This window comes from Orbicella franksi, chromosome 15 (assembly GCF_964199315.1).
Source record: "Orbicella franksi chromosome 15, jaOrbFran1.1, whole genome shotgun sequence".
NCBI lineage: Eukaryota > Metazoa > Cnidaria > Anthozoa > Scleractinia > Merulinidae > Orbicella > Orbicella franksi.
The window spans coordinates 11,663,701-11,679,896 of record NC_138159.1 but is presented as its reverse complement, the minus strand read 5'-3'; the positions used below and the strand labels follow the sequence as shown (position 1 = coordinate 11,679,896).

The window sequence follows — 16,196 nt, the reverse complement described above, 5'->3', positions numbered from 1 at the left end:
CTAATTTAATCTTAATTTATTTTTAAATAATCTATTTATTTATTTATTTATTTATTTATTTATTTACCTGTTTAGTTAGTTATTTATTTATAGCTACTCACCTCCCCTACCCTTTTCAATTTACTGTTAGGTTTAGCCCAGGCTACATTCTGTGTGAATTTTAGTTCGCGTGGTGACTCGGAAAAAGAGCTGATCGATTCGCGCTCTATGTCTGCCTGAGGACATCATTAAGTCCAATGAAGGTGCAAGTCTAACGATTTGCTTGCAAGCGTCGTCCATTATCGTACATGAAACGGCCCTGAGATGTATAAACGGGTCGCCATTTAGTCCCCTTATTAGGCCGTTTGCATTGTGGCAATAATGCTGTGCTTGTTTTCGACAGCAGAGAGCTTTAGCTACATCAATCAGGACTTAGAAGTGCAATGGACTAGCCATTTCTAGCCGTTGTCGATATTTGGCCCGACGTTTGATGTGGCTAAAGACTTAAAAGAATCTGTTGTAGTGTTGAAATGCTACTTTGCCGCTCGATGAAGCAAGAAAATCCGGGACATTGTTATTTGCGAGGAAAAAAACATTGGCTGATGTGAGATTTGGTGACGAGCTCAAAATAGCGTCTACGTATGAGGCTGTATGTGTTCATGTGAGTAGCATTGTTTTGACACTTTTTTTTGTTTTTCTGTGACACGCTAGTGCGGAAGAAATTCGATGCGTCGTTTACCGGTCGATAATTCACGTAAACAACATGGGGAGTTTCCGCTTACTGGTCCTCACTCAGCTCCAGCTCAGCTCTTGTTCAGTCCATTTAGAACGATTCAGGCCTTTAGAAAGCTACAGATCAGCTTTCGGCCGGTTTTTTTTCCCAGCGGAGGGGGGCAGTACGAGCCCTTATTTGCTCTCATTTCTGTGATTTTGGTCAAAATGGCAGTCAAATCATCTTGATATTTTCTCGATTCTGCGCCAAGCCCTGAATAAACGTCACGGGATTGTTTGGAGGCCGACATTATTTATAACCGATCTCGGGAGACCGATTGCCATAAATCATAAGGTAAGTTATCATTCCATCATCGCTAGGAGAAACTGAGAACAGAATACCGCGCATGCCCAGGGAAAAGGTTAGAGTCATTATTTTCCTGTTTTTCTGGTGTTCAGCAAGTTAAGGTTTGTTTTAACTTATTGAAAGATTTACGCCAAGAGAATGGAAAGTTCCATTCTTTTAGAAGGAGTTTCGAATAATTTCTCTAAACGGCGTCAGAATGGCTTTATTTTTCTATTTTTTTAGGAGAGACAACGGTTTCGAATAACTTCTCTGAACGGCGTCAGAATGGCTTTAAAATCGACACAAGAGACAAGTACGCGACACAATTGAGATAGGAAAACTTTATTTCCAATGAGATAGTTATTTACACAATTTTTTTTACGACCGGTGATTTTCCCATACAATTCTCTATATACACAAGCTGTCGCATACACAACGTATTTTGAGCTTGGGAAGCCTGTGGAAAAACAAAAGTGAAAAAATGCGATTCGTTTGCCTCCGCCCGGAAAGCGACAAAATAAATTATTAATCATCCTCCTTTCCAACGGGTTTCTTTGCTAGCGCCCTATTTAAATTTACCATGATTAACAATTCAACTAGTTTTAACGGACGTTCCAAGTGTGGTGCTAATCATCCCGCTCAGGACTGAGAGCAGGAGCTGTTCAGCTTCGTGTATGATGTTTTCATTGTATTAAAAGGCAGCTCATCAAGTTATTTTCCCGGTCTATTATTCCTTTGATCCTCTGCTTGTTACAACTGTACTGGACTTAGAATTAAAGTTGGCAGCGATTTCATCGAAAATCTCCTTTTTAACTAAGGGTTTAAGTGGTGGAACAGGTTATGCAAATGATATGCAAATGACGCCCTTCCATCATCTGTAAACTTTTTGGAGTAATTCCGCTGACCAGTAGATAAAGCTCCTGAAATCACATATTAGTCAACATTGCAGGCACGTGTATCGTTTTACATTACCAGGTCTAGCTGCGACTGTTGCACTAAAAACGGAAACTTATTTTGTTTGCTTTCCGGGTATAGTTCATTGAACATTTCTAATACAATTCTAATCTTAAATTAACAGTTAACTCTAAATAAGACCAAATGTTGGCTTGTTTAATACGCATTGGGAACGTTTTTGATGACAAAGATGAAATTGCTGGAAGCTGCCATTGTAAACTTCTGCTCCGAAGTTTGAAGTTTAGTAAAGATTGACAAGAGGCAATCCTCTCTACATATTGATGGTACTACTACTGGAGGGTTGAGCTCCTGCAATTAAATTTCGGAAATCAAAGCGAACAGTTTCGCTGAGGCCACTGTAGCATTTGTCGAAAAAGTCTTTAATAAAGAACACCGAGGTCTTACGAGTCTCTAAAAGGCTCATGATTACGCCAGATTCTAAGTTTCAACCGCGGGCGTGGAATCCACCGCGAGAAAATCCCGCTCAGTCTTGAGGACAAACTTACATAAGTCGCATTGGAAGACGAATCCCGCATAGCGAAAGCGAGGACAAATGGATAGAACTTCACGAACTGAAATGATATCAGAGTATTAAAAGTTTTCTCACTGACAAAACTTTTTGGGCTTGTTCAAGCTAATACACTTTGACACTTGAATAGGCTGATGTAGGAGATTTAATCAATAAATTTTAATCAAATTTATTCGCGCTACAATTGTACGGTGAATTTAACTGAAAAAAGGACAAATAGGACTCCTCTGTTCTCTATGTACTAGCCACATAAATGCGAAAAGCTCTACATGTCTATTTAGAACAGATTTAACCATCGTAACACGATCGCATGCGTAGAGTTTGATTTTAAGGGAATTTGAATCGTCAAAAAGTTGATTCGCGCCACAATTGTACGGCGAATTTAACTTTTACTATGGTTAGCACCCAGGATCCAATCTAGTGGACCCGAGTTAGATTCCGGGATTCGTCATCTTTTTCTCCGTTTTTTTTTTCCAAGCAACTGGTCTTTTTCTTTTCTTGTTCAACCCTTTAATAATAATAATAACAATAACGATAACGATAACGATAATGATAATAATAATAATAAGTAATGGTAATAGGACTGAGTGGAGTCCAATTCGGTCTGTTATCATAAGTGATAACAAAATCGGACGACCAATACGAGTATGTTTACAGACCGAATTGAACGATACGAAGTCTCATTACCAATTAATCATAAAATTACAATTTCCGAGAAAAGAAGAATGGCCAAGTCATGAAAGAAAGGGAAAGTTTGCATTAAAATACCTACAAAGGAGATGTAAACATTCTAAGGCAACCGCGCCTGCTACTGGCAATTAGGCGCCAAAAACAGAAAAGCAAGCGCGCACGCACGTAACTACAACTTTGAATGTGATTGGCTTATTGAACTATCCGATAACAACTTGGCAAGTAAATTAGTGGAAAATAGGAGCTTTTTAAACCAATCATAATCGAGGAAATTGTTACTTTTATGAATAATAATAATAATAACAATAACAATAACAATAACAATAACAATAACAATAATAATAACAAACGAAATTTTAAACAGGACTAACCCATCAGCACTTGAAAGTACTGTTATCATAAGGGTCCTGTAAGATTTTAAAAATCAAAAAGGTAAAAATACAAAAAATTTTAAAATTTTAAAAGACAAAAGTGCAAGGGAAAAACATATAAAAGCTTACGAATATGAATTACGAATAAAAATGTTCGTTGGCCTTTTGCCTAAATAAAAGCCTTGAGTTCAGATTTCCCATGTCCGACGGTAAACTGTTAAAAACTGAGGCTCCTAAAAACGAAAGACTCCGACGACCAAACTCCAGCTTCATTTTCGGCAGATCGATTAAGGAAAATCTATTCCTTGTGTTGACACTCTGACTAACCCTTGTAACATAAAAGGCGTACATACATTTCCAGTTAGACAATCAAAAACACTCAGACAGACTTTTCTCTTCAAATAACTGTCAACTGATGGAATACGAATATCAGTCTTGTTTTCCAGTCCTGAAGATATGCAGCTTAAACCACGATGTTCGAGATTGGGAATTAGTTACCTGAGTGTATTTGAATAGCTTAATGTAATTAGACTACAATAGGTAAAAACAGGCATAATCATAGCCCTGTAAATGCTTTCTGCAGCTGCACAAGTAATGGAAGAACGAATTTTCCGCAGTAGAGTGACTCTCCCGCCCGCTTTCTTGTAGTTTTTGTTGAAATGGGTTTCAAAATTCAATGTAGGATCTAAATGGACACCCAAGTACTTGTAGGTTGTTGTGCTGTTTATAGGTAATCCATTTGCCGTCAGATTGAGCTGTTTACCTTGGAGACGACTCAACCTTTTTGCAGTTCCGAAGATCATCGTTTCTTTCTTCCCTTTCTTGAGATTTATGAGCAGGTTATTCTTGCGAAACCAAGTTGCTAGATTGTTGATGTCATCATTTAGATTCCTTTCGATAACGTCAAGATTGCTTGAAGAAGTAAAGATTACTGTGTCGTCGGCATACGTAATAATTCTGGATGATTGAAGAGGCTTGTGAACGTCATTAAAATAAATAATGAACAGCAACGGCCCAAGAATGCTTCCTTGTGGAACCCCAGTAAAAGCGGGGTTGGGTCTGAAAGAACACCGTTGTATTGAACAGTCTGCTTTCCTATAAACAGGTCATCTGTGAACCACTTTAGCTCATTGTCACAAATCCTAGAAAGGGACAGTTTGCTAAATGGGCCTGAATGACTAATGGTATCAAAAGCCTTGGACATATCAATAAAAACTGCTCCCAATACTTTGCCATTATCAGCTTCTTTCCTTATTAAGTCTGTAAAGTATGTAACAACTAGTTCAGAAGATCGTTTTGGACGAAAACCAAATTGATGATCAGAAAGGAGGTTTGGTGAAGAACATCCGTCCACACTACGCCGGAGGAATTTGAAACGCAGCGCTCACCGGTCATTTTTAGAAAAATGTCAGCTCTCGCGGAAACCATTATATGTTTATTTATAGCAGATTTTTAAAATACCCTAATCCCTTAATACCCTAGCACCCGAAAACCCTAATACCCTAAAACCTTAACACCCTAACAGCCTAATTCCATAATGCCCTATTACCCTAACACCCTCATACCCTAATGACGTAAGACCCTAAGACTTTAACACCCTAAAAGTCTATTACCCTAATACCCTAATAGCCTAATAGCCTAATACCCCCAAACCCTAATACCCTCACACCCTAATAACCTAACACCCTAAAACAGTTATACCCATATACCCTAACACCCTTATACCCTAACACCCTAATACCCTAACACCCTAATACCCTAACACCCTACTAGCCTAATACCCTTATATCCTAAGACCTTAACACCCTAACACCCCAATACCCTTAATACCTTAAGACTCTAACACCCTTGCACCCTAATACTCAAATACCTCAATACCCTAATGCCCTAATACCCTTATTCCCTAACACACTAATACCGTTATACCCTAACACCCTAATACCCAAATACTCTAACACCCTAAGACCCAAGTACCGTGATACCCTAGTACATCAATACCCTAATAACCTAATACCCTAATACCCTTGTACCCTTATACCCTAACAGCCTTACATCTTAGTACCCTAATACCCTGATACTCTAATAATCAAATACCCTAATGCCCTAATATACTTATTCCCTAACACACTAATACCCTAATACCCTCACACCCTAATATCCTACTACATTAATACTGAAAAGCTATTACTATTACGTCGCAAAATGTAAGAACTAGCGGAAAAAGGAAAATGAACGCGACGTTTTCATAAAATAGAAGCATTCTTATGAAAGAAATATGTTGTATATTTGAAGTTGTAATGTTGTGGAACTTTTAAAACATTGTCGTTGTTACTTCTTATAGACTCTTTTTTTGGCGTACCATTGATAACCCTTTTTCAATACAATTCATGTTTGTGAGGAAAGGTAGTGATTCGCTTTAGAATATTGTATGTGGTTCCTCGGTGTAGATCACGATAATTTGCAAATAATGTTTCTAGTTATTATTGTTCTTGCTGTATTTGTATCTGAAACAAATAAAAGACTTCATAACAAAACAAAAATCGCTATTCTGAGTATGCCACTAACTCCAAAGAGAAATCCCTATAAAATACATAAGCTCCATAATCACCATTTCAACCATCATTCAGAGAGTCGAACTACTCATAAAACACAGTGATACATTTACAGTGGTTTACATCAGTTTACATGGGGATCTTCTCCTTTACAACTGGTATGTTCACAAATAAACACCATCAGCTGCATGTTATCTACACCACTGAACGCAAAAGCACAATACATGTAATAATGGCGGACGTTTAAAAGAGGTCTACATTTTAGATGTCAGTGCTTCTTTAAGCTCCAGTTTAGCCACTGCCTCCAGGTGAACCTCATCTGGTCCATCCGCAATGCGTAGGCAACGTGCTTGAGAGTAGAAATTGGCCAGCGGAGTATCTTGACATACGCCCTTCCCACCATGCACCTGGATCGCACGGTCAATTACGTTACAAGCCATACGAGGAACAGCGATCTTTGCAATAGCAATCTGAAAGAATCACGGCAGGTAAATGTTAGATCATCTCACAATTTAACCGCTTCTTAAAAACATTTTCTTAATCGTTGTCCCGTATTACACAACGTCCGAATCAGCTGTCAGGCAGTGTCGCGTTATAAAATGTTTCTTTGCCTAGAAACACTCATACAGAGGAACCAGGCCTTAAGGGCATCTGCTTAAAGGAGCTCAGTCACGGTGTTTTGTCTTTTTTTCGGCCACGTAAAAAAAATCTTTTAAATGGAGGGAAACCTGAAAATAATAGTTTACTAAGACAGAAAAACATCAAAGAGATAATAATAAACCATAACGGAACAAGGATGGTCAAGGATGGCAAAGATTGATACCAATTGCAAACGACGAATTTGAAAAATTTAGGCTAAATTTTTCAAACTGTGCAAACCATGACTGAGCTCCTTTAATACGGACATCAGTTATCTTGTGCAGCGTAGATGCCACGATCACGTGCTAATCGTTAACGTGCTTTTATCACTAAATACACCGAGAGAAGCAATAACGTGACATGGTTATCAACGTCTTTCTTCTGATGTTTGACCCTTGTAGCCTTTGATATGAGACATATGACTATTTGAATGAGGGTTAGCCGGCTTCTTGAACTAACGTTCCAGCAAGACGTTCCACATCGTTTTAGTTGCCATGAATTTTATGCTTTTGTATTTCTATAAATAAAATATGTGAATTTGACAATTATTCTGGACAACAGCCCGCTTAATGTAGAGACCCCGGTAATATGGACACCTTTGCGTGTTCCCTTGGTGTCCGTATAAACCAGGTTCCAATATTTTACCATATGCATGTGATATACATGTCGTGATATACATATCATATGCATGTTTACTGATTTGTGGGGTTGGCGTTTCCATTGGTGTTGATGTTTCCAGTGGTTTTGTTGATAAATCAAACTGCTCCCTGACAACCGTGCAAAACGAGTTGGCACAGCTGCTCATGACCAGAATATTGCACCAAAATCACTGTCAGACGGCAATAGCATGAGCAGGCAGTTATTTGCATATCACGTGGTAGCCATCGGACAAGCCCGAAAAGGACGAAAAATTGTATTGATTGATAACTGTCATTAAAATCGTTTTTATCTCGTGAATGCGAAGCAATGGATGAGTTCGAGCAGTTTGGTCGGAAAATACTTTATCTCTCCCTTGTCGAATTTTCCCGAAACTTATTGTGATACAATAACAGTAGGGGGGGGGATTAGAAATATCACAATTTTATTAACGAGAGCCTCTGAATTTTCTCCACAAATCCACTGTAAGGGAATAAATTATGAGGTAGAGATCACTACAATGAGAACTTGTCTCCACAATCGTGTCGAGTTGTTGGGAAAATTAGAAAAGCTAAAAATGATAATCAAAAGTTTCTCACTGAAGCGAGAAACCTAACTATTTCCAAACTCTGTCTGATAGATGAAGAGTGACCCTATTACCTAAATGTTGTCAGAAAAATCATAAAGGTATATTGTAAAATCAGAATTCATCCAAAATCGTATTCTTCAATTTTTTTAAGTGTCTAAATGTAGCTCTCGCGCTCAAATGATCAATTTTAATCACCTAATACACCGAATGATTGCTTCGACAGCTTTCAACCGAAACGCCCCGCAAAACTATGTGCGTGGCTTCTCTTGATTTTCAGATCAGAGAGAACCGTATGAATCAAAGTCGTCAGCGCCTTTATCTCATCTGATATATGGCCTTCTAGTCCTGATATAGTCCTATTTATATAACCATCCTCACCTGTTTTCGTGCAGCCTTGTTGCCAAGCGTATCAATGATATGTGCAGCTTTAAGAACTAACAATCTAGCCTGCTCGATTTCTATCCTGGAAAGAGCAATTTGTTGCTGAACCATACCCTAACACAAGAGGTAACAGATTACGAAATCTGGATAATGGACTAGGTTATATTCAATTCTGATCTTCAGGATTTATGTATTTTGGTTTCCTCGTCAACGCTTAACATTATCAAAAAGAGATTTAACCCTATCAATCAATCAATCAATCAATCGGATCGATCGATCGAAGATCCGTCCGTCGGCCAATCAATCAGTCAATCAATCAATTAATGAACTAACTAATAAAATACAGAAACCAAATACTTAATAAAAAACAAAGTCAAAAATTCTAAAATTCTAAAAATGCCTATTTTATGGTCACTGAGTTAAGACTATTCAGAGAGACGTTTACCAAACATCTAAGCTCTTTCTTACAATAACTGAGTAATTTCTCGCGCACTGATTGGCTCATTTTTATCATCAATAAGAGTACAGACGGATAAAATTTTCATTTATGCAAGCTTTCAAGTTCAATTTTCAGCTGTCAAACTGTCAACATTTTATCCAATGAGATTCTAAGGACTTTTTTAAGTAGCCAATCAAAAAGCGAGACTGAGCTATTGACAATGTTGACGTCATTTTGAATAAAATCCACTATCTTTGTTTACGGCAAGTTTACGGCGTCTTTTCCCGTCATTTATTCCCGGCATTTGACCATTTTGGGGTCTTGTTATTGTAAAAAACGAATTGACGTCAGTTTTTTATGCGTCTGTCCTCTTATTGATGATAAATTGGGTCATAACATCGTCAAAGTTTACTGCGGAACCACTCCCCTGCGGCTCGTGGTTCCACAGCCACTTTGACAATGTCATGACGCAATTTATCATCAATAACAGGCAGACGCATAAAAACTGACGTCAATTTGTTAAAGTACAATAGGTTTGCGACGATGCAAGACTAGAAATGAAAAATTAGAACAAAATAGGACTTTCTGACCTTTTCTGCAAGACGTTTTCCAAAGGCCACTCTATCTAAAGAACGTTGGATCATAAGCTCAAGAGATCGCTCTGCCAAGCCAATCAAACGCATACAATGATGAATACGTCCTGGGCCCAAACGACCCTGAGCTATTTCAAATCCTCGTCCTTCCCCTAGAACAAAGCACAAAGGAAATTACATCACGTACAACACCCTATTCACCACCAGCCCAATATGCAAACAGGCATCACCAAAGTTTTCTTTTTTGTTTTCCTGGATCGTGTACGTGATTTACAATGTAGTTCAATAAATACTTGATCTGACTGGTCAGCAAAATAAATGCACACAGGAACACATAACCAAAACTGATTTTTTTGTTTGAAGGAAATAGTTATCTTAGTTTGACGAATCATGAAATGGGCTACCGTCAATCAAAACCAGATTACAAAGAAGAATTCTCAACTACATTTTCAATCATAGTTGCATAATACAGCATTTAATGTTTTTATACCTAATCGTGGTTTTATGGTACGTTTCAGTGGCATAAAGGGCAAGTTTGGTCCAGCTGTGGTTTGTAGCAGCTTGATATGCCATCAAGCGCACCAAAAAAGGCACCATTAGGTATTTACCATACCCTGATTCGGGTACAAATCTGGCCATATCAGATCAGTGACTTGATATCACATAATATCAAGACTGATGACGGGGCTTACCATTGGCTGATTCGAAATTTGGGTACGATAGTCATCAAGAGAAGGTTGATATTCCTCTGGGGCGGCCTGGCATAGTGACTTCAAAGTTACACGAAACAAAGTCAAATTCACGATGGTTTATGTGGGAATGTAAAGATTACAGATACCCCAGATTAGAATGCATGGTGTATACATTCTTCATTGCTGAAAGCATTTTGTGTCGAATACGAGTTAGTGGATTTCTTAAAAAGACTTATCTTGCAGAGACTCCATTACACCTACCCAAAATAACATTTGATGCAGGAACTCGGACGTCTTTAAACTCTAACTCCAAGTGGCCATGTGGAGCGTCTAAAAGAGTAGAGAATTAAATAGAGTGATGAAATTCTCAATTCCAAAATAATTGTTTATTTATGGCTAATGCGGGTGAGTCTTTTCAAATGGAAATGACATTCACCTTTGATAAGTTAATAAAGATGGTGAATTTTAAGCTCGGTAATGAAATGTGAAGGTGAATTAATCAACATGACACGAGCGTGGGACAAAGAAATATTCTGAGTCCCCGACAGGAATCGAACCCATGACCTCCCGAACACCGTGCGGGCGCTCTATCCACTGAGCTACGAGAACTCATGGAGAGCAAGGTCATTTAACTGAGTTCATATATGACAGGTGTCCTGCATACTGCTAGGATCAACGCTGTCGAATTCATCGTGAGTAGTGATAAGTTAATAAAGATGGTGAATTTTAAGCTCGGTAATGAAATGTGAAGGTGAATTAATCAACATGACACGAGCGTGGGACAAAGAAAAATTCTGAGTCCCCGACAGGAATCGAGCCCATGACCTCCCGAACACCGTGCGGGCGCTCTATCCACTGAGCTACGAGAACTCATTTTTCTTTGTCCCACGCTCGTGTCATGTTGATTAATTCACCTTGACATTCACCTTTTTTCAACGATATTCCCCGCATGACCCTCCATTGCAAGCTACTTCCAGTCCAACACCGAGAATACGAATATGGTCTATTGAAACGATTGATTTTAACGGTACAAAGTTTTACATGCAGTAAGCTTTCGACAAGAGAATGACGCCACTTGTTTCGTGTAAATCAAACTTAGAACTTAACAAGCACGTTGTACGTTTGATTTGCAGGAAGCAATTCTATTGTATACTTGTCAGCAGCTTGCCGCATTGGGCGAGGTTTTCCTTTCCAATCGGCTTGTGTTTGTGGACTGTTCTGTACTGAAATAAATGCAGTGGCATCTTTCACCACTTAAGTAAATTCTGCATTCATTTTAAGTAGGTACTCACTCTCGCACACAACTCAAGTTTGTGCAGTTACTCCGCACCAGCCAGCGCCCACACTACGCTGGAGGAATTTGAAAACGCAGCTTTATTCCTAGAGTTAGGCCTACTGTCCACACTAATCCCTCACAAAAACAGGGCTTTTTGAAAACGCCGTCTTTTCGTTTTCATGTGGGTGGAAAGCATTTTGAAAACAGAGCTTTCCGAAAACGACGTAGTAGCGATAATACAGTCCAATCCCTATAGGCCCATTGCACGATCCGGTCACATGGTACAAAATCACACATGCCGGTGTGCAAGTTGTACAGTGGGACTTCCAAAACAATGCAACTCGTACCAGTCCTCCTGGAACTGCCTTCGTTTTGGAAGTCCCACTGCGCAACTTGCACACCAGCATGTGTGATTTTGTACCATGTGACCGGATCGTGCAAAGGGCCTGTTAGGCGGCCACCTATTAAACGGCCACCCCCATTAGGCGGCCAGTAATCAAAGTCCCGATGAGGGCTTTTCTATTGTTTTTACCTCCATTAAGCGGCCAACCCCTTTTAAGAGGCCACTATCCATTTCCCCGAGGGTGGCCGCTTCACAGGGGTTGAACTGAAATGTAATTTCCGTAACCGCGTTTTCCTCAAACACAAATCTAAACTGACTGGTGATTGTTCCGTTTCCAAATTCCTCCGGCCTAGTGTGGACGGAAAAGATTTGATACGTTTTCAGAGTGAAACCTCCGTTTTCAAATTCCTCTGGTGTAGTGTGGATGGTGAACATTTGATGCGTTTTCAGAGTGAAACCTCCACTTTCAAATTCCTCTGGTGTAGTGTGGATGGTGAACATTTGATACGTTTTCAGAGTGAAACCTCCGTTTTCAAATTCCTCTGGTGTAGTGTGGATGGTGAACATTTGATGCGTTTTCAGAGTGAAACCTCCGTTTTCAAATTCCTCTGGTGTAGTGTGGATGGTGAACATTTGATGCGTTTTCAGAGTGAAACCTCCGTTTTCAAATTCCTCTGGTGTAGTGTGGATGGTGAACATTTGATGCGTTTTCAGAGTGAAACCTCCGTTTTCAAATTCCTCTGGTGTAGTGTGGATGGTGAACATTTGATGCGTTTTCAGAGTGAAACCTCCGTTTTCAAATTCATCTAGCTTAGTGTGGATGGGGCCTTACATGGCATTTATGTACACATCATGTACAATCAATTTGGAATTTGGTTTGACTAGAATGTCCGTATATAACTAGTGTGGCTTTTGAATTTTATCGAGCGAATTACATGCCAGAAGTTTTCCCAGTTTTTTGTTGATGTGTTATTCGCCACTTTGGAGGCAGGTAATGTTTGAATACCTTAGGATAGTAGACCATCTAGAATTCATAAAATACCAAGATTGCTGAGTAGGGTAAGGTATTGCCGTTGAGTCTGTGATCAAATACACGCTTGTTTCAAAAGATAAAAACAAAGTGAACGGGTTAACACAAAGGAGAATTGACTCCTTCGTTTCGCTTGTATGTCAAAGCGCTGATAACTGCAATATTAATTTGCCTATTTTGTTACATGCAGGACCAGATACTTGTAGAGGACTGACCATTGTATCCAAAGACTGTTAGAGGCCTGACTTTAGTGATCCCTGGAGCATCTAATGGTACTAAAACCATGGAATGACGTTTGTGCCTATTAAAAGTCAGCAAATGGTATTCAGTTAACTTGAATAAAATTAAACAGTGGACAACGACCAACCCCGAGCACGTAACTTGTAATTTCAGCCCAGCAATAGAATTGGGCTTGATGCCATTACAAACATTCAAGGCGTAGTCAATCGATAAAAATCGATATCGAAAATCAGTTGATTCAATCGAAATCAATCAATTAATTCCTGTCTTCAGGAATATCGATTGTTATCGATTTAAAACAAAATCGACAATAACCACCTAGACTATTCAAAGATGGCTTTGCCATTGTGTAAAATAATGCCTTGAACAACACGAGACGTTCATCTTCAGCATGGTACTAGATTATATAATTTTTCCTTTTGGGCTACTCCGAGTTTTATTTTCACCTTTGTTTCCTAATGCAAATAGTAGAAATCACTAGAACACTGACTCTGTTCTTTAATTTGCTTCATCTTAATGCCAACGCTACAATGAGACTGGAGGGTTTTCTCTGCTACTCTCATCTGAGTTTCTTACGGTGTCGTAAACTAGCAAAGACAGATTTAAAGCCTAAAATGGTTGTTGTTTCTGTTCTTGTTATTTCGTCGATGATTGTTTAAGATACAGGCTATGATTAAATGACTCAAAACCATTGCAGACAAATTTTGTCAAACAATTTACTAGTGTAACCTGTAAAAGGACAAACATAATTTCCGATAACAATCGATAATAATCGATACCAATCGATGAATCAATCACTATTGATTACTATCACTGATTACTATTACTTCCTCGATTGCTGATAGCAATCGATATCAATCTTTGATTGATATCGATTGTTATCGATTGTTAGACTACGCCTGGAAACATCGTAAAGCGCCACTGAGCTCTGGAAATGAGCGCTACAAATGTAATGCAATGCAATGCAATGCATTGCATTGCATTGTATTCTAATGTATTGTAATGTGCTGTACTGTACTGTACTGTACTGCACTGTACTGTACTGCACTGCACTGTATTGTATTGTATTGTATTGTATTCTTTACTAAGAAAACTCGCCCTTTCTGCTTATTGTTGGGTATTGCATTTGGATTTGAAGAACACTAGAGAAGGCGTTGAGCGAGTTTGCAAAAGTTTATGAAAGGAAAGTCTGACGCGTACAAGTAGCTCATTTGCACAGTGTAGCGCGTGCAATTTCAAGTCCGACTCGGGGCTTTCAATTGTCAACAAATTTTGACAAAGATTTCTTTCGTTATCTTTGATATTGGGGTAAAAAAAATTGTTGTGGACTCACGAGACGCAGCCTCGTGAGTCCACAACATTTTGACCACTGTGATGACGCGTACTCGTTGTCGATAAGAGTACAGACCACGCTAAACCGCTTTCGATTTGTTAATTTGCTCCCGCATTGTGTCTCGGTACTACGCAACAGAGTACAATGTACATGAAACGTAAGATACAACATACTTTGGCATGTCCTGCGCTGTGCTGCATCCCATCACAATAGCTATCTTACAGCGAGGGTCTCCTGCCCCTGAGGAAATACAGAGTCAAGTATTCAGTCGTACAAGCGATTCGATAATGTTCTAAAACCAATAGCTTGATTACCACTGCTCCACCACTTCCGCCCATTGATAACAACTTCGTTTCCTTCTCTTCTTATCTTGCACTCCATGTTTGTTGCATCAGATGATGCTACATCAGGTTCTGGATATTAAAGACAAAAATACATCATAAAATTTCAATTTGCCATCAGGAACTTAGTAGTAATTATTGCTCGCTTACATTGAACCTACAGAAAACTGGAAAGAACTACACTGAAGAGCACCATGACCTTGATAAGCAGAGGAGGACCTCAAAAAAAGCGACAAACGAACCTTGACTTCAAACATAACTACCGCTAACACAGGTGACATGAACATCAACTGTCAATACCGCATCAAGACAAAAGTAATTGTTAAAGTCTTCCAAAATCCGGATATTTAACACCATCAACTAACAAATTAGCAAAAAAATCATTTGACTCGAAGGATGAAATCCGCTCACATACTTATAATGTCAATCACTACCAACAGTCCCTCGTATTTACTTAAAATGCCAACCACTAACCACCCTCACCCAAATGATCTCAATAGACAAACTAAAGAATGTTAAAACAATAAAGTACAAGGCTGTCCCAAGCAGAAGATACGAATCTGTATCAAAATACACCATGTTACCTGTCATACAAAAGGCAGACCTTATGTCTCCTTTAAGAAGGGGTTCCAGCCACGCCTTTTTCTGTTCTGTATTACCATACAGATGAAGAACCTCCATATTACCAGTATCTGTAGCAAAAAGAGTGGAACATTTTTGACTGTCATACTCTGCAACGCACAAATCGATAACCATATGTTGTGACACAAGTGGCTGATCTTCAAGGCTCTGACCTACATGTAAATTGTTGGCAGAGTGTATTTGATATTATTCAGTTTCTGGTAGAGTATGCTCCTAGACTTGTGGTGTTCGTTTAACAACTAGACAACTTGTTTTGTGTTTCACAGTGTCCCTGCTGTAGTTCTCGCACTTCTTTTGTCTGATGGTTTTATCCATACTGGCATTTTCTCTAAGGCTACAATCATAGTTATTTGCTATGCACATGTGCCATGGGTTTCCTCATTTCCTCCCTTAGCCATAGTCAAAAAAGGGGGATAGTTACCACGCCCGACTAAGTTATCTGTTATATGTTTTTGTTAACTCTTTTGATCTTGACCGCACACATCACCTACGTATTCCCCCGTTGTAATGTTAGCCAGTAGAAGTCAGGTCAACAAACTGATGTTTGATGTGTTTTGTGAGACAGCTCCAGTTCGGAAGATTGATAACATGTGTTTGCATTAAAACTTGATGCAAAACATTTTCACCTTCACTGGTTATGATCTAGGACAACCTTATTTAAAGGAGAAGGTCACTCCAAAAAACGCGTATTTCTTGTCAACGCTTATAACAACCTTGCACTAAGTGTAGCCGCTCACCGAAATTTCAGCCTCTAAAGTGCAAGTTTTCCTTCTGGAATTCGTCTCCAAAGAAGGGCAAAATTCGAACATCGTTGCCGCCATTTTTGACAGTACTCAGCAGCCAGGCCGCATTTCCGTGACGTCATTCCGTCCGAGAGATTTTGTCCACAT

At 39.1% G+C, this 16,196-nt stretch overlaps 1 protein-coding gene across 2 annotated transcripts in view; it reads right to left on the bottom strand.

The window, feature by feature from the left end:
- Nucleotides 1-3,683: 3,683 nt before the first annotated feature.
- The window catches only part of LOC145469949 (acyl-CoA dehydrogenase family member 11-like), a 51,273-nt gene continuing 38,760 nt past the window's right edge, over nt 3,684-16,196 (bottom strand). For both annotated transcript variants that reach the window (XM_081453766.1, XM_081453767.1), the window contains 8 exons: nt 15,249-15,356; nt 14,638-14,736; nt 14,497-14,563; nt 12,966-13,051; nt 10,363-10,431; nt 9,407-9,561; nt 8,375-8,491; nt 3,684-6,602 (listed from right to left, as the gene is read on the bottom strand). In XM_081453766.1, the coding sequence (XP_081309892.1) occupies nt 6,387-6,602; nt 8,375-8,491; nt 9,407-9,561; nt 10,363-10,431; nt 12,966-13,051; nt 14,497-14,563; nt 14,638-14,736; nt 15,249-15,356 (917 nt within the window). In that variant the 3' untranslated portion in view covers nt 3,684-6,386. The remainder of the gene's footprint in view (nt 6,603-8,374; nt 8,492-9,406; nt 9,562-10,362; nt 10,432-12,965; nt 13,052-14,496; nt 14,564-14,637; nt 14,737-15,248; nt 15,357-16,196) is intronic.